Source organism: Dipodomys spectabilis, unplaced genomic scaffold (genome assembly GCF_019054845.1).
Source record: "Dipodomys spectabilis isolate Male_0828 unplaced genomic scaffold, ASM1905484v1 ptg000069l, whole genome shotgun sequence".
NCBI lineage: Eukaryota > Metazoa > Chordata > Mammalia > Rodentia > Heteromyidae > Dipodomys > Dipodomys spectabilis.
The window spans coordinates 22,984,632-23,011,992 of NW_024870746.1; the positions used below are offsets into that span (position 1 = coordinate 22,984,632).

The window sequence follows — 27,361 nt, forward strand, 5'->3', positions numbered from 1 at the left end:
AAAGTATGATTATTTATTTCTATTTAGGGAAAAATAAATATTTCTTTACATAGTCTTCTTGAAATCTTCTCATTATACATGTAAAATCAAAATATTCACTGACATAAATAAAAAATAAATTAATCTGAACATTACAAAAGAGTAAGATTTACAATTTGGCTAGAAATATCTCACTTTAGAATTACAGAATCCTTGATGTTGTAGTGAAAACATCTTTCATAAGACTCTCGACTGGAGAAAACAAGAACAAACAATGGGGAAAGGATTATTCTGAGAACAGAACTGCAGCGCATTTGTTTTTACAACAGTGGGGCAGACTCCTGGTTTATTATCTGTCTGTGTCAACAACACTTTCTTACCATGTACTCTTCCTAGGCCAACAACTAAGGCAAAACAAAACTGCCACAAAAACCCAAAACACAACACTTCTGATTCATTACTATGTTTTTCTTTTCTCCAACCAATTTGGACTTCTCTTAATGGAATAAGAAAATGTCACCCATTAAAATGTAGTTTGTCTCTTCTTGGCAATGTGTAAGAAGAGACTAGATTCCATTTTTTTTCTTTTTGCTAACTAATTACTGTAGTTTTCTGTTTATCAGCGAAAACCACATTCCACATCTAGTGAAAAACAAAACACATAAAACCCATTTGCTCATGCTCCTGTCCTAAAGATGAGTCTCCAGACCCTTTCCTCCATTTTTAGGAAAGTGATTTCTGCCAGTTCTGTGGGGTCTATTTCCACTCATGCTGGCATGCTACCACTTGAGCCACATCTCCAGTTCTAGAGAGTTCTATTTTCAAATGTCCTTAGGTCCACTGAGAATGAGATCCCAGACCACTGCCTTCTTGCTTCATTACTACTCCTCACCTACCTTAAAGACAATGATAACATGCAAAACAAAGAGAACTACTGCATATATTATATCCTCTCCTCCAAAAGGTTCTAACAAACTAGAAGTATTCTCTGTCTTCGTGTGTACTTTCTTCTGAACTCTTCTTTGGTTAAGTCAGCTAGCCAAGGATTACTAGCGTCACAAGCAAAACTGTCAGTGTGACCCATGTGTGCCCTGAAAGTTAAAAACAAAAAGTCAAAATCAAAGTAATTTTATTTACTGATGATTAATACCAATTTTTCAGTTGCTATGTGATAAACCTAAAAAAAAGAATTGGTTAATTAAGGGTATAAAACAAATGTAATATTAGTAAGTTAGAGTACAGTCATTCTGCTGTAGGTATATTAATAGCCATAGGAACAATTAAAGCTGTTTGCTTTTAATTTCTTAGACTTAGTAGCCAAGAGGTAGTGTCATGTAAGGTACTTTTAGATTACAGGTCAATGAGACATCTCTGGATAGTAAACAGGAGTACAGGAAAAGATTCATCAAGAGATTAAGACACTTAAAAAGTTTCAAAAATACATTTACATCCATTTACTTTTGTGTGAAGACATAAAAGATACGGTAAGATCTATAGCTGGGTGTGCCTACCACTCAGGAGGCTGCGGCAAGAGGATCATAGTATGAGGTTAGCCTGGGCTATATGGAAAGATCCAAGAAAGGAAGGAAGGAAGGAAAGAAGGAAGAAAGGAAGGAAGGAAGGAAGGTAGGAAGGAAGGAAGGAAGGAAGGAAGGAAGGAAAAAGAATAAAATCTGGCAGGAGCTGGTGGCTCATACCTGTAATCCTAGCTACGCAGGAAGCTGAGATTTAAGGATCACCATTCAAATGTGATATCAGGAGAATATCCAGGTGTATATAGTTAGTTCTTACCCTCAACAGCTTATGCTTTGGAATATGTCTATCTTTAAGTCAGTCTGTCTATCTATTATCTACCTACCTACCTACCTACCTAAAAGGGAACTCTTTCCTAGGGATATCCATGAATTTTTCCTGTTTGACCTATTAAGCAACTGGCCTCATTGAAAATCCTCAAATACAATGCAAAATAAACACACCTACATTCCAGCACTTTTCATCCTATTGAAAATATCCTGGAAAATTATATTCCCAACGTACGGAAATTGATAAAATCCAATAGGGAGCCCCCAGTCAACTAATCAAATGCCACATCTCCTGATCCGTGTTATCCCGCAGTGCGGGGCTCTGGCAAACAGATAATGCCCTAGAAATCCATCATTTGTAATCTGACAAATCCAGCGAGTAACAATAAAAGTAGCTGAAATGAATGGCAAAATGCATAAAATTGTTTTTAATTTTTTTTCAGAGTAGATTTGCTGAAACATCTGTACCCACTTTACTCACTTTATATAAATAAGGACCATTCATTTTGTTATTAGGCCCTAATCTACGTTCTCAAGCAGTCTGAAAAATGCTAGCTGAGCCAGGTGCCAGTGACTCACGGCTGTAATCCCAGATGCCCAGGGAGCTGAGATCTGAGATCATGGTTGCAAGCCAACCCTGGCAGAAAAGTCCCTAGGAGACTCTTAGCTCAATGAATTACTAATCAAAAAATAAACTACTCAAAAAAGCCAGAAGTGGCTCTTTAGCTCAAGTGGTAGAGTGCTAACCTTGAGCACAAAGAGGACAGTGCCAAGGCCCTGAGTTCAAGCCCCAGGACCCAGGACCAAAAAAAAAAAAAAAGAAGGAAAGACAAAGAAAAAGGTCTGAAAAAGTGACATCATACTACATTTGCTAAACTATTTTATTGGGATTCAATAAATCCTTGTAAAAGCCTGTTAACCTTCTCTGTCTCATACCTCGGACCCCCTCACCAATGTTTTTTTAACCAAAAGATTGAGCTATTTATTGTTTTAAAAATGTTCTTATTCTGTATTTGAGCTATTATTAATTTAAAGAGAAAGGAAGGCATTAATAGAGGGCAGAAATGAGACAGTCTGCATCAGCGAAAAACTTTAAACTTGTAGAGAAAACATTAAAATGTAGTTGTTCTTATTAATTAGTGGGAAAAATGGATAAGCATTAGGGCCAATGAGAAGTTAATCAAGTTTGTATGAACTCTACAATCAGATTGCTGGACAATTAAAACTACAAAACAGAGCAGGTGCACGTAAATCACCCTGTTGTGTTTATAGTGTTCAACAGAACCTAGCATGACATTTATAATTCATAGATGGACTCAAAAAGAGAACACTTATTTCAAATACTACTGAATTCCACCCTCCACCTCATTGCTGTCTTAACCTAAGTGTTTATTGTTTGTCAAGCAATGTTCTAAACTCTGATAGGGGGGTCCTTCCCATGAGGGAGGTGTGACAGTTCCCCAGGTGATATACATTAAACAACAAAAAAAAAAATTCTAAAGCCTAGAGAACCTAATCTGCTCAGTCACGAGGCTTGTGAATCAGAGACTCAGGATTTTAACCCAGCACTTGCATCCAGAGCCTAGCTTCTTAATTCCTGGGCTGTGTTTGGCTAGCCTGGTGCCTATTAGTACATATATTGCAGAGAAATGCTTAATCACAGACAATTTAATAATGTTAGAGGTTGCTTTTTTCTAGATTTCTTTCCTTCTCTACAGCTATTATTAAAATACACTGAGTAGCAAAAAAGAATAGGTAAGCATATCATAAAGACAGACTCTGGCTTTCAAATCATTTTCCTTTGGGTGCTGTTGTTACTGTCCTTAAAGTCTGAGGAAAAAAAATTCTGTTCTAGGGGCTGGGAAGGTGGATCAGTGGTAGAGCGCATGCCTTGCATGCCTGAGACCCTGGGTTCGATTCCTCAGCACCATATAAGCAAAAAAGAAAAAAGCCGGAAGTGGCGCTGTGGCTCAAGTGGTAGAGCGCTAGCCTTGAGCTGAAGAGCTGAGGGACAGCGCCCAGGCCCAGAGTTCAGGCCCCACGACTGGACCCCCCCCCCAAAAAAATTCTATTCTACCAGGACAGTAATTACAGAGTGAAGAAATGAAGAGACAGTAGTCCAAATATGAGATAAAGCTCGGAGATTAAATTACTGATATAACAATAACCTTTTTTTGTTTTTTTTTGTTGGTGTGGGCCTTGAACCCTAGGCCTGGACACTGTCCCTTAACTCTTCAGCTCAAAGCTAGCACTATACCACTTGAGCCACAGCGCCGCTTCTGGTTTTCTGGTGGTTAATTGGAGATTAGAGTCTGATGGACTTTCTTGCCTGGGCTGGCTTTGACCTGTGATCCTCAGATCTCAGCCTCCTGAGTAGTTAAGATTACAGGTGTGAGCCACCAGCGCCTGGCTATAATAGCAACTCTTAAAAAGAAAAGCTAAGAATTATTATTTTTTAAATCATCCGAATTTACGATCACACTGAAAAGCCCACAGTCCCAGAAAGTTTTGACTACAGTTATACCAGTTATTAAAATCCTTGAGAGGAAAAATTTGGTAACACAGTTAATAGGAACCCAAACAAGTTCAGCTGTACTCCAGTTTGACAATAATAATACATAGTGGTTAAGAAAAGAGACAGGAATTGCATTTTGTACATGGCTCCCTTAGGCCACAAGGTCCACAGTAAATACTTTATACTATTGTCCTGTCTTCTCTGGAAGAAAAAAAAACAATATTGAAAGTAGTACAGTGCCCAAATACAAACTTGGGACAGGTTTGGGAAGAGTGTACAGTGTTTTAGCACAACCACAATTAGCATTTATCACAGGAAAGATCCCTGTACTCTTGTGAGACTGGAGAGCAGGAAATATTTGGCCTGTAGAATATGTTTTTCTGTGTTCAGTTTATCATAGATAAAATGTCATTGACTTTTAAGACTACAAGGGGGGGGGGGCTGGGAAGGTGGCTCAGTGGTAGAGCGCTTGCCTTGCACGCCTGAGGCCCTGGGTTCGATTTCTCAGCACCACATAAGCAAAAAGAAAAAAGCCGGAAGTGGCGCTGTGGCTCAAGTGGTAGAGCGCTAGCCTTGAGCCTCATGAGGGACAGCGCCCAGGCCTAAAGTTCAGGCCCCACGACCGGACCCCCCCCCCCCCCCGGCACTATTCTGAGCTGAGCAAGGAAAAATAAGTCAGTTAAACTGTCCAGACCAACTTTTATACCATATTTTTTCGTTCTGGGGGTCAAACCCAAAGGCTTGAGCATGTACGACAAGCAGCCTACCAATGAGCTATATTCTCAGTCCCTGGTTGTTTTTTAAACACATAATCTTTCTTTTCAAAATCACTCACACACCTCTGCCCTTTCTCTCAGCATTTCTTTCTTTCCTTCTGTGTTCTAAACACACACATACACACCCCCCCCCCACAAGCTCCCATAATCTCTAGACTCAAAGTAGAGATGACAATAGAAATGCAGTTGAAGCTAATGGACTAAGGACTGCATTTGGTTCCACACTAGAAGAGAGATACTGCATTGTCATTTGGATACATGATTAAAAAAAACCCAGCCATTTCCACCATGGGTGTGTCTTAACTGTATTTTACCCAATCGGTATTTTCAACACATCCCCTACCACTGTATTGTTATTTCAGAAAGACAATACATGAAATTCTGAGTTTCTCCTTCTCCTATGAGCTCCCATTAATCTCACCAATTTAAATACGTCACTTGGAATTAGAACAAAAAAGTAATTCAAAAGCAACACAGAATATCAAGATAAGAAAAATAAAAGAATAACTAGCACATGCATGGATGTAATTCTCAAAGTTTGGGGAGGTTGGTAGTTTAACAGAATACCAGAGCAAAACATAGAAATATGAAAAACAAAGCTTTACAAAGATTTTCAGTAAGTAAAAAGGGCTCTGCCTCTAAAATGAAAAATCATGAAGTTTTCAGGCATAAAGGCAATAGTTTGTGACCTCAAAATTCACTTGATATCTACAGAAACCAACTTAAAGACAGTGTAAACTTAGGATTTATGCAACATGGGATAAATGGAAGTATAAAATTATGAATGAAATGGATACTGTTAAAGGTTCCTAATCATCAACTATGCTCTGAGGTAGGACAACTTACATAATTTTCAGAAATGAGATTCTCTAATATAACGGGGTATTTTAGTCAGATTCCTTACTATGACGAACTATATTAGTGTAGTGTTTAAAACACTATACAACAGTTGGCCAAGGGATATGTCATTTGGTCACCTTCAAAGTGTTTTGTGAATATTTATTAAATTTCATTGAATGCTACTATTTTTGCAGATGTGCAAACTAAGAACCAAAAAAGATGAGTTGAATAATTTATTGCCACAGAAAACCTCAGGTGGCATCCACCTGTAATCTTAGTACTTCAGAGGTGGAGGAAGGATTGTTAGTTTAAGCCCAGCCTGAGCTACATAGTGATAGCCTGTCCCAAAAATGAAGTTTACATACATGTTTTATATATAATATGAATAATATATATCTGTAAACTATGTAACACTGTATATACCACAAAAAATAATATATGCTACTATATATAGTACTTTTGTATATACTATATATTATATAATACATTTATATGTTATACATACTTCACATATATATATATATATATATACTATATGCTATAATATATAGTACATAGTATATACTATATATCTATATATGTGGAGAGAGAGAGAGAGAGAGAGAGAGAGAGAACCATTTTCATTCTCCAGAACCCAAGTGGGAATTCTCTCTACAAGAACTGGTGTCCACTGCATTATGCTTGTCTCCTTTCCTGAAGAAATGTGGATTTTCCAAGTCACTTCAAAGAAGCCACACTTGCATATCTAGCAAATTGGGAATGCTGTCCATGTGATAAGAAAGACCAAGAAGGAAAAAAAGAAAGAAAGAAAAAAGAAATAACCAGTGCTTTGGTGTTAGAGGCACGGTTCAGTTGGGAGAGTGCTAGCCAATGGGCCAATGTGTCAGGTACAGAGTCCCAGTCTCCCACAGGAAGAAAGAAAAAAGAAAAGAAAGAAAGAAAGAAAGAAAGAGAAAGAGAAAGAAAGGAAGAAAGAAGGAGGAAGAGAAAGGCCATAAAAGATGCAAATAGGTTTCGTTCTTCATAATAATCAGACTTCAGAGAACAGAATAAAGAGCTTGTGGACAAATCACATGACTAGAAAGAGACGAGGGAAAAAGAATGTGATCAAGTAAACCTACATTTTCAGATTCATGAATATAAGACTCAATACTTTTTCCTCTGAGCTACCTGCCTTGCCATGATCATTGGATTTTCTGTCTCTGTATTTCTTCCAGTTTTTATTAGTAGAGAATCAAGGCAACTCCTTATTTGATTGTAGTCTCTCCCCGCATCAGTACCACAGCCATGCCCACTACTAGAGACTAGCCATTGGTCTCTGTTTACTGTCTACTAGCTAGTACCACAGCCATGCCCACTACTAGAGACTAGCCATTGGTCTCTGTTCACTGTCTACTAGCTAGTACCACAGCCATGCCCACTACTAGAGACTAGCCATTGGTCTCTGTTTACTGTCTGCTAGCTCTGCAGTCTTGAGTAGTTGAAAACTGAACAAAAACCATGTTGTCTTAGCTGAAAAAGGGGGAATGAATGCTACATTCCAATATTACCGTGACAGCAAAAAAAATACATACAGAAATTGGGTATAGTACTTACCACATAGGAAACATGCCTGAATATATTGCCTGAATATGGAACTGTTTTATTTGTTTTATTCATTATAGTAGCAGGTGTGTGTGGGAAGGGGGATTGGTGGTGTGGTGGTGTGTATGTATGTGTTATTAAATTGCCAAGATCCATCTTAGGAAAACACCAGTGACTACGTGCTTAGACGTCTCAAAGCTAACACTGATTCAACTTTTGGCACTGGGCTAGGAGTTTCCAACCCATTTTCCCATTAAACTTCAAAGACTTTACATAGGAGTTATAGTCTGTCTTGTAAGATCGAGAAAATGTATTTGAGTCAGTTGGAATGAGTATTTGCTAAATGAGAAAGCCAGATTCAAGGCAAGGTCTGACTGAGTCCAGAGCACGAGGTCTTTGCTCTTCTTCCACATACTACTGACTTGAGAAATGACTCCACCAAAACCTACACAGAAGATGTATGCTTAGTGGGGTGATGCCCGCAAAAGATGAACACATTTTTACTTTTTCATATGTATAAAATACACTAAAGAGAGAGGAGGAGGAGGAGGAGAAAGGAGGAAAGAGGGAAAGGAGAGGGAAAGGAGGAGGGGGGAAGAGAAACAGATTTATAGGATATGATAGTAAAATCCCATGGGGGGATGATTAGGGGAATCATGTCTAAACAAGTTCTTGGCAAATGGGAATCGAGAGAGAGGGGGAGAAACAGAGGGGGGAGAGAGGGAGAGGGAAAGAGGGGGAGAGGGGGAGAGGAGGAGAATGCCAGTTGAGGTAGATCTTTAAAATTGCCAACACATGTCATTTATAAGGCAATTTAGGTAGCAAGGTCTGTGTCCTTTTTTCTTACCATAATTAAACAGGAAAAATAAATAATTATATTTGTAATTCATCTGCATCATTTGCTTACATTACAGAATAATCTGAAACAACTTCATTTAAATCGTTTCCTAACCTTTTTTTTTTTTTTTTTTGCCAGTCCTGGGGCTTGAACTCAGGGCCTGGGCACTGTCCCTGAGCTTCTTTTGCTCAAGGCTAGCACTCTACCACTTGAGCCACAGTGCCAATCTGGCCTTTTCTGTTTATATGGTGCTGAGGAATTGAACCTAGGGCTTCATGCATGCTAGGCAAGCACTAAGTTGCATTCCCAGCCCCCTAATCTTTAAAAGTGAAAGAATGACCTGATTCACAGAGTAACTTTACAAAAGAAAGATAATTTTCAGGCTTATGTCTTGTAAGATCCTCCCCCAATCCTGTTAGGATTATGTCTGTTTTAAAAAGAAAGAAGCACTCTGAGGAGAGTTTCCTAAAAATCACAGGTATAAACCTAAAGAGCTTCAGCGAGAGAGAAAAATAAACAGTTCTGTCTGGGGATGTAGCTTAGTAGAAGAGTTCTTGCCTAGCATGCACAAGACCCTGGGTCTAGCACTACAAAATATATAAAGAAATAAAATTATTCATTTTATTATTTCCTTAATAATAAAATCAAAAGACGGAGTGTGGTAACTTATTTCTGTAATTCCAGCTATTTAGGAAGAGGTGGAAAGATTTCAAGCCAAGGCTGAACAGGGCAAAAGAGTGAGATCCTATCTAAAAAAATTAAAGGAAAAGGGGCTGTAAAAGAGGTGTATCTCAAGTGCTAGAAAGCATGTAAGGTTCTGAGTTCAAACTCCAGTACTGATACACAAACAAACATGCATTACACCTTCACTAAAGGATACTAGGCGGGTGAAGATTCACCTATTAAACTCGTCCCTTTTATGAACATTAAATCATTAAATCATGAGATTGTTTTTCATTTAGAATACATTTATTTCTATTTAAAATATAGAATAAACAAACTGAATTCCAACTGCTGGAATTTTTCAAGATAAGTCTTAAATATAAAATAACCATGTTAGATAACAGTAAAAACAATATAAATAAAATATCTGTGATAAAATATCTGTTTCCAGGTTTATTGCCTCTTGGTTAATTCATGCATACAGAGAGCGGGGACTTCACTGGTAAGTGAAATGATCAATGAAAAGTCAACACTTTTTAATAAAAGCGTATTTCCTATTGAATATTACTTATCATTGGATCCCTTACATGCTTTGCCCTTAACAAATACTTCTCTTACCATCTTCCTTAAGAACTTTACTAGTCTTGGTAACACAGAACCTCAAATAATATATTCGTGGCTAAAGAAGAAGATACTACCTAACGCTAGATGAAATTGCAACACACATAAGGCCTCATGTCTGCAACTATAGATTGGTCTCTTTTGAGAGAACTTTCGCTCAAATGGCTAACAGAAAGGGAAAAGATATAATCAATGGGAGCATTCCTCATCTCCTTTGGGATCAGAGATCTAAAAATGGTCAGGGAACAGTTTATGATTAATGATAAAATACCTGGGAATAGAAATAGCGAGAACTGTTTTCCTTCTTGTGCTTCCCTAGAATGAGGCACTAAGACAACGAGCATGTAATACTTTTCGACTGATTGGCCAAAAGACCTGAAGCTGGCCTACAATCACCTTGGAACAGGCACACGGCAGGGAAGGTGAAGGAATATATCCAGTACCTGTTGGGGTCCACAACACATGATGATAAAATGCATTCGTTTGTTTCCGCTTAGGTACCCATAAGCACTGCATTTTGACAGTTTTCCTAAGACACTTAAAAGATAATATTCTCTTCCAGGTATATGGATTGTACATCCCACAGTGGTGGCAATTTCTTTTAAGTGCCCGAGAGCCAAACTTACCATATAAATAATTGGCAACACCTGAAATGCAAGAAGAATGACAAACAAAATAAGTGTTAAATTTTCATCCATTTGCTAGAAACAATACAGATATGTGTCAGTAAACATCACTGGAAAGAAAAAAAAAGCTCAAATTTTTACAACTGAAAGAGTAAGTGTGAAAGAACTAAGCATAGTAATTACACACTTAAAGGAGTATCCCATTGCCAGTAATCTGTTGGAGTAACAATGTAAGCATCAATTAAAACAGCTACTGAATGCCAAACTAAAACTGATTCTAAAAGTTGATGGTAAGAAATAAGTTTAAAGAACCTGAGTAGTAAATAGTTACTGATTTAACCTGTCAAGAAAGGATCGAACAAACACAATGCTCTACACCTGTATTCCCAGCACTGAGGAGGCTGAGGCTTGAGGATCAAGAGTTGAAGGCTAAGGGTGCTAAGAAAGAAAGGAAGGGAGGAAGAAATAAATTATGGCACTTGCAGGGAAATGGACTGATCTGGAAAATATCACACTGAAAGAAGCCAGGCTCAGAAAGACAAAAGGATCATGTTTTCTATCATGTCAATCTTAGAACCCCAAAATAATTTTCCATGTGAACTGCACCGAGAGGTTATATATACACTCATATACACAATTTAGCTATCTAAAGTATAGAATATACTGTAGCGAACTCCTCGGAGTAAGTCTTTTTTTTTTTTTTTTTTTACAATTAACAGTTTAACAAAATCAGTATCAGGAAGCTGAAATGAGATTAGAAGGGGGGGGGGCGGTAAGGACGCAAATGAATGAAAAAGGAAGTGGAGGACAAATACAGCGAGAATACTCAATGTGCACACATATGTGATCAAGGAAGCTGGAAATGTGGGGTTTCTTACTCCTCCCCTCCCCCATCTGTGGTGAAGAAACAGAAAGGAGAGGAGTGACCCTGATCAAGAAACATGGACGATGCCACGTGCCAGTGCCTCATGCCAGTATTTCTAGCTATCAGGTGTCTGAGATCTAAGGATTTCAGTTCATATATAAAGCCTTTCCAGGAAGAAAAATGGAATGATTTTCATTTTGATTTAACCAGCACATAAAGCCAGAAGTGGAGCTGTGGCTCAAGTGGTAAAGTACCAGCCTTGTGTAAAAAAGCTAAAGGACAATGCCTTTGAGTACAAGCCCCAAGACCAGGAAAAAAAAAAGAGTGCCGGACATTCAGATGGTCATATTAAATTATAATCCTCTTGTGCAACCTTTTAAAACCAAATCAAACGATCCAAAGCCATCAAAAACCTCACACTTAGATCTACGCAAAGGAAATCTGCATAAGGCCAACTGACCTGAAGTAGACATTTCTGTCCCCTTAGATGTTTTCGTTGCATGAAAACCCACAGTTGTCCTGGAACCAGGTGCATGGTGTGTTGCTGTAATACGAGCAGAGGTGAATCGCTGTGTGATTTGGAGACTCTTAGTCATGGGGACGTGTGAAGTTGTGGACTTGTGTGCTGCTGGAGGCCTCTGTGTTAATGAAGCTTTTGCTGTGGTGACTCTGTGGGTTGGTGGTGTGGTCTGTGTAGCAGAAGCAGTCCTGTTGGGCTTGTGGCCTGCTAACGGGGTGTTTGTAGGCAGAGTCTTTGGTGTGAGGAATGTCTGAGCTGTTACCAGGGCCTTGGTGGCTGAATTGTTGGATGTAGTGGGATTCTGAGCAGCTGATGAGACTATTGTATCTGAAATATTTACTATGGTGGGTCTCTGAGGAGGTGAAACTGTTGGAGTTGGTGAGTGTGCTTTTGTAGGTTTCTGAGGAGTTGGGAATGGGGGAGTCAGATCGTGTGCTATGGTAGGTTTCTGAGTTGGTGGAATTCGTGGAGTTGGATCATCTCGTTTTGTAGGTTTTTGAGGAGTTGGTGGGACTGCTGGAATGTCTGCTGTTGTAGGTTTCTGAGGAGTTGGTGGGAATGGGGGAGTCAGATCGTGTGCTATGGTAGGTTTCTGAGGAGGTGGTGGAATTGGTGGAGTTGGATCATCTCGTTTTGTAGGTTTTTGAGGAGTTGGTGGGAATGTTGGAATGTCTGCTTTTGTAGGTTTCTGAGGAGTTGGGAATGGGGGAGTCAGATCGTGTACTATGGTAGGTTTCTGAGTTGGTGGAATTCGTGGAGTTGGATCGTCTTGTTTTGTAGGTTTTTGAGGAGTTGGTGGGACTGTTGGAGTGTCTGCTTTTGTAGGTTTCTGAGGAGTTGATGAGACTTTTGAATCTGAAATATTTACTGTGGTGGGCTTCTGAGGACTTGGTGGGACTGTTACAGTTGGATCGTCTATGTCTGTAGGTTTCTGAGGAGTAGGTGTGATGTCTGTATCTGAAACAATCCCTGTGGTGAGTTTCTGCACGGTTGGTGGGGCTGTTGGCGTTGGAGCGTGTGCTGTGGTCGGTTTCTGAGGCGCTGGGGGGCCTTCTGTAGGTGGAGCACTCCGTGTGGTGGGTGTCTGAGCAGTTGGTGGGACTGATGGCGGTGGAACGTCTGCTTTTGTAGGTCTCTGAGGACTTGGTGGGATGTCTGTAGTTGGAACTTTGACTCTGGTGGGTTTCTGATGTGTTGGTGGGACTCTTGTAGTTGGAACATTGACTCTGGTGGGCTTCTGAGGAGTTGGCGGGGCCCCTGTACCTGGAACTTTCCCTGAGGTGGGCTTCTGGTGCGTCGGTGGGGCTCCTGGAGTTAGAACTTTTACCGTGGTAGGCTTCTGAGGAGTGGCTGGGGCCTGGGTAGGTGAAGATTTCTCTGTGGGGAAAAAAAAAAAAGTTAATGAAATACTGAGGTAAATCTTGCTGTCTAGGTTAAACTTTCCTATTGCTTGCTCTCTGTGGCTATCTTACTTCATACAAATGCCTCTTGTTATTTATTGCACAAAGAGTTGAAATGTTACATCATGTTTGTGTTCAGATTAACTATAGGGGACTAAAGAGGATTTTTATCAGTATTGAAATGGGCAGGTGGAACGGTCAGCCCATGACCATGCATTTGTCCAGTCTTCTTTTCAGTCCATTCTTGCTACATATCGATAAGAGCTATTTTTTCAAGTGCAGAGAGAGTTCAGATTGTGCAATGAAGACGCCTTTATTACCAAATGTCTTAAATTGACTTACACAATGATATTAATATAGTTGCATTATTTTTTGTTTATATTTCTACAGTTTATTTTCTATTCTTTATTTTCAACTGTTCTGTGTTCTTGTCATCCAACTGTATTTCCTATAAACAGTAAATAGTTAGGTTTCAGTTTTAAAATTAGGCTGACAATCTGTCAAATTATACTCTACAAATATTTATATACACTCAATATATCTATTTATATCACCTACTTTATTATTGGCTTTTTATCCCATTCATCAATTTTATGTTTCTTTCCATTTCTTCTTCTCATCTTTCCTTTAGGATGAATTATTATTCCTTTTTAAAGGAATTTCTTTATGTCATTTCTATACTTTTCACATAGTTTTACTATTTTGGGGGGGCAACTCTATAGATTATAGTGCAATTATGGAGGTGACTGTAAGTTTTTAGTATTGCTAGACTAGTATAATTTTTTAATTAGATCATCTTCTGCCTTTTGCACTTTTTTTGCTATTTCACATGTCTTGCTACTTCACATTTGTATTCTCTTCATATTTCAAAGCAAAAAGCTGGAAATAGAGTTGTGGCTCAAAAGAATAAGTACCAGCCTTGAGCAACGAAGCTCAAGGCCAGTGCCCAGGCCCTAAGTTCAAGCCCTAGTACCAGCACAGACACTAAATAAATAATTTTAAAAGATGCACTACATACACAAATAGACAGGTTGACTTAAAACTCCCTGGAACACTCTCTCTCTGCTCTTTTCTAGCCCTTTCTCAACTCTTTCCCAGCTCTTCTCTTTCCTAGCTCTCTCTTTCCCATCTCTTTCCCAGATGCTCTCTTTTCTAGCTCTTTTCTCTCTTTTCTAGCTCTTTTCTCTCTCTTTCCTAGCTCTCTCTTTCCCAGCTCTTTCTCTTTGCCAGGTCTCCCAGCTCTCTTTCCCAGGCCTTTCCCCATCATGTGAAGGACCAAGATGGCCTGGTGCCAGCCAGAATGATGAATAAACCTACCCCTTACCTGAAAAAAAAAAAAACTCCCTGGAACAACAACTTAAAGATAATTTAAAATAATGCAAAAAATCACCGTTCTCCACATAGAGCTCCCCAATGACCCAGCAATCCCACTTTTGGGCATTTACCCAAATGATCACAAACAAGGCCACACTAAAGCTACCAGCACAACTATGTTTATTGCAGCATTATTTACCATAGCTAAGATATGGAACCAACCCAGATACCCCTCAGTAGATGAATGGATCAAGAAGATGTGGTATACATACACAATGGAATTCTATGCCTCCATCAGAAAGAATGACATTGCCCCATTTGTTAGGAAATGGAAAGGCTTGGAAAAAATTATATTAAGTGAAGTAAGCCAGGCCCAAAGAAACATAGGTCCCATGGTTTCCCTTATTTGCAATATCTAGTATAGGTATGAGTCAAGTGGAAAAAGTCAGAGAATGTGATGTTAGGAAAACGAACCCTCAAATATGTATTTTAATGTTTTTGTTTCTTTCATGCATGTGTTTCTAACGCATTTATAAGATTATTTCTTTGTTGCTTTGTATGTCCCTCCCCCACAGTATAACCCCTGCTTTCACTATATTTGATGTCAGTATAACATGTGGAGGAGACGGGGACAAACAAGTCGTTTAAGGATTCAGGTGGACCTGTTGCAACAATGAGAAGTACAAAATGTCATGTCAAAACCAGCTTTACAATGTCGGTGGGGGGGGGGGGAGGGGGGGTATGATTGGGGGGGGGGAGGCTGGGAAGGGAGGTGAAGGGTAAACAAAGGAGGAGGCTGCAATGCTTGGTAAGAAATGTATGCATTTTTCTGCCCATGTAATTGTAACCCCTCTGTACAGTATGTTCTCAAATAAAATTAAAAAAAAAAAAAAATCACCGTTCTCAGTTTTCTTCATTTCTTTTTGCATTTCAGTAGTAACATGAGATTCTTTGCATTCTACTTGAAGAATTACCTTAGGTTTTCATGAAGCCTGTTCTACTTGAGACAAGTTCCCTCTGCTTTTGTCTGAATACATCTTGTTTTTCACTTAGTTTTGAAGGATATATTCATTAGGTATAGAATTCAACACAAGCAGTGATTTTCTTGCAGTGTTTCAAATTTTTTCTTATTGTCTTTTGGCTTGTGCCACTTTTGGTTGAGAACTCAGTGCTTATATTTAATTGCTATTACTTTGAAGTAATTTTTTTTGGGACCTAAAGTATTTTTTTAAAGCATAATTTATTTTTATTTTTTTATTTTTATTTTTTGGGTCCAGTCATGGGGCCTGAACTCTGAGCCTGGGCACTGTCCCTCAGCTCTTCAGCTCAAGGCTAGCATTCTACCACTTGAGCCACAGTGCCACTTCCAGCTTTTTTTCTTTTTATGTGGTGCTGAGGAATCGAACCCAGGGCCTCATACATGCAAGGCAAGTGCTCTACCACTGAGCTAACTTCCCAGCCCCCTAAAGTATTTTTATCATTGTTTTTTGACTTTCTAAAGGTTTAATATGAGATGTCTTGAAATGGTTTTTATTCTATTGAGAATCAAGAGAACTTCATGAAGCTAATCAGTTTTAGAAAACTCTCATGGACTTTTGAAATATTTTGCTCTTTCTCTATTTCTGTCTCCCATTCTTCTTTCTCTTTTTATTCCTTCACCCATTCTTTTTTTTTTTTTTCTTGCCAGTCCTGGGACTTGAACTCAGGATCCGGGCACTGTCTCTGAGCTTCTTTTGCTCAAGACTAGCACTCTACCACTTGACCCACAGTGCCACTTCTGCTTTTTTTGTATATGTGGTACTGAGGAATCGAACCCAGCACTTCATGCAAGCTAGTCAAGCACTCTACCACTAAGCCACATTCCCGGCCCTGACCCATCCATCCTTCTTGTCTTTTCCCCCTCTCTATTATCTTTTTCTAACACATTAGAACAGCTTAACATGTCTCAAATAAAACTGTATACACATATTAAAATAAATTTATATTTATATATTATGTATATTATATATATTTGATAGTATATTTGTATATATGTGTATATATGTGTGTGTGTATATATATATATATATATATATATATATATATATATATGTATATTGCATGTGTTTACCAAGGCAATAGATCCCTTTGAGACTCTGGTGAAAAACTATGCCTCACAAAAAATGAAAATATGCATATGTATACATTTTACATTTATTCATCAGAATTCTTGGGATGTCTATGTCCAAATAAATAACACAAAAATACAACTATGTGAACTAATTACCTTTGCACTGAGGTGGGGGGCTACTCCATTCTCCACGGTCGTCATCTTTTATATCACAATAAAGGGAGCTATTTCCAACCAGGGTGAAGCCTTTAGTGCATTCATAGCTTACAGTCTGAGAATATGTGTAAGTGTTACTCTCCCCTCGCATTATTCCATTCTTAACCACTGGTGGGTCTGGACAATAAATTTCTTAAAAAGAAAGACAACATCTTTTAACTCAGTAAAACCGGTATTGTATATTTACAAATGAGGACTAAAACATATTCAAGCTCAGCATTTATCACAAAGGGATGCTTAGAAATAGCTATTAAGCCATGGACAGCATTTTTGGAGGTTTGAAGGCCAAGATAATGGAACACAGTTGCTAAATGGAGACGGATTAACAGAAATAATAAGATTTAAAATATGGAAATTCAAAAATCACAGTAAGGTACACATGTGACACATGCCAAACTGATGTGAGGAAAAGTAACGCTGCTGAATTTTAGAGGTTAAAACAAGAAGTTGAGGATGATGTCAGGGGGATGATGGAACTTGAATTTAAGCCTATGATGTACTCTTCATTCTACACAGGCTAGGACAGGGAGAAATTGCTCTTCAACACATAGAACAAATAAGAAGAGGAATTGGGAATTCCAGGGGCATGCTTGAGAAATAAGGGTAGAGCCCAAGATATTTTCACCTCCATGGTAAAGTTTCTTTTTCTTAGCACGTATTAACTCACAAAGATTTTTATTTAAGATAAATCAGCCTAGCGCTGGTGACTCATACCTGTAATCCTAGCTACTCAGGTGGCTGAGATCTAAGAATCACAGTTCAAGCCAGCCTGAGCAAGAAAGTCTGTGAGACTCTTATCTCCAATAAACCACTCAGAAAACCGGAAGTGTGGGCACTGTGGCTCAAGTGATAGAGCACTAGCCTTGAGCTGAAGAGCTGAGGGACAGGGCCCAGGCCCAGAGTTCGAGCCTCGTAACCGACAAAAAAAAAAAAAGTTAAACCATACTAAGGAGTTGAGTTTTTTATTTGTTTGTTTGTTTTGTCAGTCGTGGGGTTTGTACTCTGGGCCTGGGCGCTGTCCCTCAGCTCTTCAGCTCAAGGCAAGCGCTCTACCACTTGAGCCATAGCACCACTTCTGTAGTTGAGTTTTTTAAAAACAAATACAAGCAGAGTTACAGCCTCTTCCAGCAACTATTCTAATAAAAAAATGAGTAGGTACACATTCTTCAAAGCCCTGAAGCTTTGAAAAGCAGGAAAGGAATATAATTACATATGTGCCTCAAATTCAATTATATCAAATGAACTGGAGGACCAATGCAATATTACCAAATTTCCAAAGTAATTTTAGGCTATTGATCAATCCAAGAACAAGCTACTTGGATTGACACTAAATTCAGGTGTATAGAGACTATTCAAATCCACCTATTGGTGTATTTATTTATTTGTTTATTTTTGTTGGACCTGGGGCTTGAACTCAGGTGCTGTACCTGAGCTTTTTTGCTCAAGGTTAGTGCTCTACCACTTTAAACTGCAGTGCCACTTCTGGTTTTCTGGTGGTTAACTGGAGATATGAGTCTCACAGACTTTCCTGCCCAGGCTGGCTTTGAACTGTGATCCTCAGATGAGCTACCAATGACTCATCCATTGGTTTTGTCCAAACATTTTAGAGCACTGCATACATACTAGGCATTTTCTATAAATAGATGTCCAAAAGTGAGCCAAGTACAGTTCCTGTACCATAAGATCTAGTGTAAAATGGGAGGATGATAACAGTGCAAGTGGTATGGAAAAGAGAGAGAGGAAGGATATTAACCAGGTTGGACAATCTTCCTAAAGAACAAGGAGAATCAACTCGTTGAAGAGAATATAGCAATCCAGAGAAGGAACTAAAAGACATTCCTGGTGGAACACACACATAAGGAATAGTGGAATCACAAGGTATATGAAAAACAACACAGCCTGCATGGCTAGGAATTGATTGTAAAAGTGAGACACAAACATGGAAATGTAGACAGGGCTGGCCAGCCTCAAATGCTACACTAGAGAGTGTGGACTTTGTATGTGACAGGGAATACTGATGTCTAAGCTATACTAAACTTTAAGAAGGAAAAGAGGGCCAAGCACTGGCTCACTTGTAATCCTAGCTCCTGAGGAGGCTGAGCTCTGAGGATCCTGATTCAAAGCTAGCCTGAGCAGAAAAGTCCTTGAGACTCTCATCTCCCATTAAGCAGCAAGAAGCCAGAACTGAAGGTGAGGCTCAAGTGGTAAAGTACCAGTCTTGAGTGGAAAAAGCCAAGTGAGAGTATGAAGTCCTGAGTTCAAGGCCCAGTACCAGCAACATAACTCAAAAAAGCGAGGGTACTACAAATATACATGTGAAAATTCTAAACAAGCAGAAAATCCTTTACCATTGATGGTTTAGGCCCAGACTTTTATAGAAGACTTACCTACACATTCTGGCAATGGATCACTCCAGCCAACAGTGTTATCTGTAAGAACACAGTAACTAGAAGTGGCACCAACTAATTTAAACCTAGAACAAAAAGGGGGGATAAATCAGTTTAAAGTTAGGAATGTGGCTTAGTGGTACAGTGCCTGACTAGCACGCATGAAGCCCTCGGTTTGATTCGTCAGTACTGCATCAACAGAAAAAGCAAGAAGTAGCATTATGTCTCAAGTGGTAGAGTACTAGCCTTGAACAAAAGAAGCTCAGGGACAGTGCTCAGGGCCTGAGTTCAAACCCCAGTACTGGCAAAAAAAAAAAATCAGTTTGTTATATTCCCATGTATCTGACTTTTGTCAAATTCTTTAGCCTACCAGCCTAAAATATACAATATACCAGTAGATGGAGACAAAATGATATTTGATGAAAGTCTGTAAGGCAAATAAAAGAAAAAAAAAGTTTATTTAAAAAAATACCTAAAAAGTAAGAATGTATAACATGTGGAACATTTTTATTTGCAGGTTGTGTATGCTAGAAAACATAGAAGTATAAATAAGATTTTTAGACCAGGCACTGGTGGCTTGTACCTATTATCCTAGCTACTCAGGAGGCTGAGATCAGAGCTTCACAGTTCAAATCCAGCCAGGGCAGGAAAGTCTGTGAGACTCTTGTCTCTAATTAATTACAGAAAAAGCTGGAAGTGGTGCTGTGGCTCAAGTAGTAGAGCCCTACCCTTGATAAAAAGGAGTTCAAGGACAGCACCCAGGTCCAGAGTTCAAGCGTCAGGACCATAAAAAAATTAAATTATGTAGATATCATTTGTGAACAAATCTCATATTTCTGAGTTCTAGAAAATTAATAACAGCCAGGCTCCTATGGCTCATGCCTATCATTCTAGATCCTCAGGAGATCTTGGGATCCGATGACTGTAGTTCAAAGCCAGCTCTACAGACAAAGAAGACACATTTATCTATAATGAGCCAATAAAGTGAGGGACTGAAGGTGTGTGGGTCAAGAGCTGAGCAAAGGGAAAGACCTTGAGTTTAAGCCTCAGTACCAATACACACACACACACACACACACACACACACACACAAATTAATACAGGCTTTGTAGAACAATAGAATGTGCCTATATTTAAAGGGTTCAAAGTATTTTCCAGACTTTACATTAGTGATCCAACTGATATTTGTTACTAATATGAGAAAAGTGACTATAATTTCTATTTTATAAAGAATGAAGCAGACAAATAGACCGGGAGACAGTGAAAGCACAAAATTAAATTTACAACATTAAATGAGAGAATGAATGGAAAATTTTCAACTGTATTTGAGATATGGATATTATTCAGTAAGTGAGTTCCTTTCTTACATAGATAACTATAAAAGACTGGACTACAAGGGCATGGAAGGATACGGTTACCCTAGGAATATATATATATATATATATATATTCTATATTACATTACATATATATTCCAATGATATCTCCTAAGTTTGTATGTATATAGAAATCAGATACAAATTCATTCTTAGATTAAAAACTTGTTTCATATTTCACTTGAAGGACTGTTATTTCTATAAACATCATCAACATGTTTCCCATTTTTCTTTACTAATCCATAAATATTAAAAGCTATAAATTTAGAGAAGCTGGTGGCATAAAATCTTCCTTTCTTCACCCATTTTATGAAGTTGAATGAGCTCAGAATAAAAGCATCTTTGAAGCAGGGGTTGTTTTACCCACTACCAGCCTGTGCATGCTAGTCTCACAACCAGCAATCTCCATCTGAAATTCCAATTTGTTTTCTCTTATGTGAAATGCAGTGTTAGTATGACAAAACTTACCCTTTGTTACATGAGAAGGAGATAGATGAACCAAATAATATGTCAGTTTTTATGTTGATAGCACCATTTTGTATTTCTCCAGGATTAGGACATGATCTTTCTAAAAGGTGAAAATAAATTGCTTTCATTAAAATATAAAATATGAAACTATGAGATCCTTTTACAATCATTTTATAATGTATGTGTATATAAAAGCATCACATTACATGCCTTCAATACACACATATTATTAGTTTATTATATGTAAGTAAAGCTAGAATAAACTTAATTGTGAGACCTGTGTGTGTGTGTGTGTGTGTGTGTGTGTGTGTAAATTCATCATCCAAACTTTAGTATTTCTAGTTCTTAGACTTCTTTAATTTTACCTTCTTTTCTTGAAAAGTTTAAAAGAGCAACCTATTTATGATCTATAGTGAATATAGGTAACCTCAAACTACGTAAATGTGAAGGTTGTGAGTGGTGAATAAGTATCACAATCACATATGTATTTGGTCTGTCCAATTTAACATAAAATGAATCATAGAAGAATCATTCTGAGTAATATAGACACATACAGAGTTCCAGCACAGATGAAGAAAGAGATATTTTCTCCAAACACCAGATGACTTGGAATACTTAAAAAGTATATACTCACTTTGACAAAATTCAGTTGGTTTGCTCCATTCTAAACTTGGAAGGCAAGTTAATTTTTCTGACTTAGTAATATCCTTTCTGTACCCTGGCCGGCATTCATATTCCACAATGGACCCAACTGGGAAGTAATTCTGTTTGCTATATTCCTTTTTGAGAAATGCATAATTTAGCCTGGGTGGAATTTTACAGCTACCTATGAGAATTAAAAAATAACAAAAATATGTTATGTATTTGAATGTTTAATTAGCTGATCTTTATTTCACTCCTTTTGTCTTTACACATACTTAATATTTAAATATCACTATGGCATTTTCAGTATATCCAACACACACACACACACACACACACACACACACACACACTCTCTCTCTCTCACACACATACACACACATTCATGTCCTATCTACCATTGTGAAGTAGATTTAATATGTCACTAGCCCCACTTTTCAAAACATGTAACCCAATGAAGTTACCTGGTCACAGTTCTGAGTGTAGTTTTGTGTTGTTGCTGTTGTGTTTTATCAGTCCTGGGCCTTGAACTCAGGACCTGCGTGTTGTCTCTGGGCCTTTTTGCTCAAAGCTACTACTCTACCACTTGAGCTACAGTTCCACTTCCACCTTTTTGGGGACTTAATTGGAGATACAAGTCATGGGCTTTCCTGCCTGGGCTGGCTTTGAACCACAATCCTCAGATCTTAGCCTCCTGAGTAGCTAGGATTGCAGGCATGAGCCACCAGTGCCCAGCTGGGCACAGTAATGAGACTGAATAAATGTTAGTTTCTGGATGCTATGCTGAGGAATTCCTCTGTACCATTTGGTACAGGGATAGATGAGAATGAGTATTGCCAGATCCTTGGACTCAAGTCCTGAGACAACAATAGTAATGGTAATACTAGTGGCTATTATTTATTGAATACCTCTAACATATATTAACTCATTGACTACCAAAACAACCTCTGAGGGGCAAGGATCAGATAAACGAATTCTGTACATGAACTAAGTACCAACTGTGAACAAGGGACAGATAGAGTATGATGGAATGGTCATGCAAAGGCCCAAAAGGCTCCTGCAGAAATGCTGCTGATACTGAGGAAGTTAGTCACCTTTTGGGGGCCTTTCCCATAAGTGAAATGCAGAGAAGAGTCTCTGCTTAACTCAAGTAGTTGTTTGGAAGGTTAGATGAAGTAATACCTGCGGGGGAATTATAAACTCTAAATGCCATCCATGTGCTTTATGCAAGGCTCTCACACTTCAACCTATCACATTCTATCATAGATTTTTAAAAAAGGATTTGTGGCGGTTTCTAAATGTCCTCAAGTTTCCATTGAGTTAAATTGTTCAGAGGCAGGAACAATTTCTATCTCTATTTACATGCATTCAGATACCACGTAATGATGTTTTGGTCCATACTGGGCCACATCTATACACAACAATGTTCCTGTAAGTACATGATGGAACTTAAACATTCCTATCGCCTAGTGATGCGGTAGTCATAGTAACAACAGTGTGAGCCTCACCCACGTATCTGCAGCACCACTGCTGGACATGAGCACAGTATGTCCAATTATAGGAAAGCTCAGCATATCAGTCGTATGCAATCTATAACACTGCGTGTTCTTAAGAATGGACGTTGCCAGTACCTGTATTGGCTATATTATACTTTAAATTCAACAGTGAGTCAGCTTCAGGCAAGGCCTTTCATGTGTTCCAAAAGAGGCGCTGTGATCACAGAGGACAGCCCCAGTGCTCCAACTCCAAAGGACCTTCCAGGGGGACAATACACGGCAAGGACTACATGCTTCCCATGTAGCTAGGATCACAGGTGCACGTGTGCATGCAGGTGCATACACAAGCACACACGCGCATGCGTGCGCGCGCACACACACACACACACACACACACACACACACACACACACACACACACACAATACCTAGTTCTGTTTGTTTGTTTTTTTAGTTGAGGGTATTTTTATGTCCTGGCCCTCTCAGTGATCTCCAACAACACCAGGATAAGCTGTGTATTATTATGGGAGAGTCAAAAAATTGAGATGTTTTTATTTAAAAAATTAAGCTGGACATGATAGCCTATAATCCCAGATGCTTGGGAGGCTAAAGCAGGACATCACTTAAGCTCAGAAATATGAGGCCAGTCTGGGCAATATAGTGCTCCACACAAGGTTAAAAATAGTTTATAAAGTTAAAAAAATAGTTATAGTAAACTAAGGGTGATTTATTAATGAGGAAAATGTAAATAAATTTAGCATAGTCCAAGTGCACAGTATTTATAACGTCTTCAGATATGGACAGTAATTTCCATTAGTTTACCTGCCATATTCAATACTATCATGTTGTAGAGTTTGTAGCAAGGGAGGAATAAGCTATACCATGTGGCCCAGGTATGCCACATGCCACATTACCTAGACCTGTAAGTGCACTCTGTAATGTCCAGATAGCAAGCATGACTGTATCACAGCAAATACATAATAGATTTTTGAAGGAAAGACATGAGTTTTGGGTGGGGGGGAAATGCCACCCAAGACTTATATTTGCTCAGAAGACTGAGATCTGAGGATTCTAGTTTGAAGCCAGCCTGAGTAGGAAAGTTCAGGAGACTCTTATCTCCAATTAACTACCAAAAGGCTATACGTGAAAGTGTAGCTCAAGTGACAGTGTCAGCCTTGAGCAAAAAAGTTAAAAGGCCTAGTATCTGAGTGCAAGCCATAGTATGGATGCACACAAAAAATAAAGGGAAAATAAAAACAATACCTTACATTCGTTAAGTCTGACTTTACAAAATGTGATCTAATAAAACACAGCCTATGTATATCCCTCAAAGCATATGATTATGTATATGAAATATATCATATATGTGTAATATATCCTATATCATATGTAACTCATTTTATGTAATAACATATGTTATATATGATATATAATAATATATGATACATAATTATTGTTTATTTTCTGTTAGTCTGTTCAGGAGAATATATATACACATACATACACACACATATATATATATGTATACATATATTCATATATAATTTTCTCCTAAATAATGTCTATGCTTCTTTTCTGTATTAATCGGTTCAGGAGATACAGTCCAGAAGGAAGGCTTAATAAAGCAGCAGTACCTGCTGTGGGAAGCAAGGCCTTCAATTAGCTGACAGGTGTAGTGCCAACACAGGAATTACCCAAGGGTTTAGTGACGCTGGAGAACTATCAATTACCAGTCACGCCAAAGAGGTATAAAAATAACCTAACGGGATACACTCCCTACTGTCACTTTCTCAACAAGAGAGGAACTTACGGTTGCAGAACTCTCCGAGCTCTGACCACTGGTGGCTGGGGAGGCAGACCACGGAATCCGGCTTGCCCGGGATCTTCTCAAAGCCTTCCTTGCATTTGTAGGTGACCGTGTGGCCCTCGGGAAAGCTCTGGAGATCCCCCAGGGTTGGCTGGGCGTTGGGTACCTGGGCGGGGAGGCCGCAGTCACCTGAAGAGGAGAGAGCAGACCCTGCAGGCCACGCAGCCTTGCAGGGAGTGGGGGGGCGGGTCCCGGGGACCTCTGACCTTCCTGCAGGAGACAGGCTCAAAGAAGCTGAGAGGGCTGGGGAGGTGGCTCAGGGGTGCCGGCCTAGCCTGCATGAGGCCCTGGGTTCGAATCCTCAGTACCACAGAAAAAGCCAGAAGTGGCGCTGTGGCTCAGGTGGCAGAGCGCTAGCCTTAAGCAGCGCCCAGGCCCCGAGTTCAAGTCCCAGGACTGGAAAACACACAGCAGTGGAGAATTAAGTCCCTCCCTTTAAAAAGCAGCTCCGACTTCACCGAGTGTTCACACTGATACTGTTGCCGGCCACGAGATAAGGCGGCCCCGCGTGCGGCGCCGGGTGACACGCCCGCTCACACTCACACACACGCACAGCCGATCCGCGGGAGGAGGGGGCGACCAGAATCAGCCTGCGTCCTAAAGCCACGGGGGCTCGGGGGGCCGGGGGCTCGGGGAGCCGGGGGGTCAGGGGGTCGGGGGGCCCGGGGGTCCGGGGGACCGGGGCGTCGGGGGGTCGGGGGGCCCGGGGGTCCGGGGGGGCGGTCACGGTGGAGATCTCCCGCCCCAGGGGCCGCGTCCCAGACGCCCAGAGCCTCCGTGGATGGCGAGGACAAAGCCTGACGACCCTCCCCGCGCCCGCGCCCGCGCCCGCCTGCCCGGAGCCCCCGTCCGGCTGCGCGGTCCGCTCAGGACGGCTCCTGAACCCGCACTCACCCCACACGGCGGCCGGGCGCAGCAGCAGCAGCAGCAGCAGCGGGAGCCCCGCGGGCAGGGGCCGGACGGCGGGGACGCCGGGGCGCGCGCGGCTCATGGCGCTCGGGGATCGGGGGTCGCCCGCGCCGCGACAACCGCCGCGCGCGGGCGGGAAGGAGAAGCGAGCGGGCGGGCGGGCCGGAGCTGCGCGCTGGGGACCCGGCCGCTCGGAAGAACGGGTCCGCCCGGCGGAGCCCGGCTGTTAACCGCGCGCCCTGGGCGTGGCCAGCGCTCGGAGTCACCGCGGGGCGGGGCGCGGGGGACGAGGGGGTTCGTCGGGCGGGGCCCGAGCCCGCGCGCCCCGAGGCCCCCCTAGGAGACGTGGTCGGGGCCTCCCGGTCCCCGCTGCCCGGTGGGGCCTGCGATGAAGTCGGCCTGGAGTGGTAAACTTGGGTGCTCTGAGCACCCTCGGTGGCCGAGGAGAGGGGAGTGGCCCTCGGGGGCGCCCGGGGGGTGGGGGTGGGAATCCGGGCTGGCCAGCGGCTCGGTGGGCGCGGGGAATCCAGAGATCCCCGCCCCCTCCCCCCGGGGCTGAGAAGTGGGTCACACCCGGGGCCTCCGGGTGCCAAACGCCCCGCGAGGGTGGGGTGCGAATCCACGGAATGCCTTACCGGGGTCTGCAAACCGCAAGTAGGTCATGACCCCGAGAGGACAGTTGAGTCGGTGGCCGGTCTGGACTGTGTAGCCAGATCTTGTCTCAGAAAGAAACGAAAGACAGAGACAAGCCCTGAGCAGGTGGCCACAGGCCCTGCTTGCCTGCCTGAAATCCACACTACTGAGGAGGCTGAGATCTGAGGATCCTGGATCCAGGCCAGGCGGGGTAGAAAAATCCATGAGACTCTTAATCTTCAATTAGCGAGCAAAAAGCCGGAAAGGAGAGGTGTGGCTCAAGTGGTAGAGCTTTAGCCTTGAGGGGAAAAAAAAAAGCCAAGGAAGAGCCATTCTACCACTAACAAAACCAAAAAGATAGAAAATGGATTGTGGGGCGCAGCGTAGCAAGCAGGGAGAGACCGTTGTTGATAGCACATTTGTGTGAGAATCGCTTTCTTTGCAACCTGGACACCTTTTCCAGTCTACTTTGAGATTATTCTAGGTTTGGGGGTGAGGGGTGAGATCTGGGAAGACTGGCAACCAGCAGTAATCCAGAAAGCTAAGTGAATTCTGAAGAGGAAGATTATCTCCAGACCTGAAGAAAAGCCAATGATCTTCCAGACTTGGAAGATCATTTGAGTCACCTTAAAAGAAAAAGAGGCCCTGGCTGCACCCCCAGACAAATTAGACCAGAATGTCTAATGGGATTGACTGGAATTTTTTCAGCATAATTTTTCATTGTGTATCCAGGTTTGAGAAACCACAGAGTGATGATGCGGTACCAGTCAGCTCTCTAGCCATCTTATCCCTGTCAAAATCAATGGGAGACATGGGGTCTTCCTGGAGCAGAACCCCACAAGCATGTTTCCCATTGAGAAATTGTCTGCATCTGTCCAGCAGAGCACTTTTTCCCTTAGCTGGTTAGTGAAATCC

The 27,361-nt window shown here is 40.8% G+C and overlaps 1 protein-coding gene across 1 annotated transcript; it reads right to left on the bottom strand.

The window, feature by feature from the left end:
- Window positions 1–25,895, bottom strand: Cd55 (CD55 molecule (Cromer blood group)). The gene is made up of 10 exons (XM_042681915.1): window positions 25,382–25,895; window positions 24,848–25,033; window positions 21,534–21,725; window positions 20,900–20,999; window positions 19,057–19,142; window positions 16,610–16,801; window positions 12,467–13,006; window positions 11,570–11,938; window positions 10,245–10,265; window positions 1–1,070 (listed from the first exon to the last, which is right to left on the bottom strand). The coding sequence occupies exons 1-10, from the start codon at window positions 25,893–25,895 to the stop codon at window positions 1,015–1,017; spliced, it is 2,256 nt and encodes a 751-aa protein (XP_042537849.1). The 3' UTR covers window positions 1–1,014.
- Between the last annotated feature and the right edge of the window lie 1,466 nt (window positions 25,896–27,361).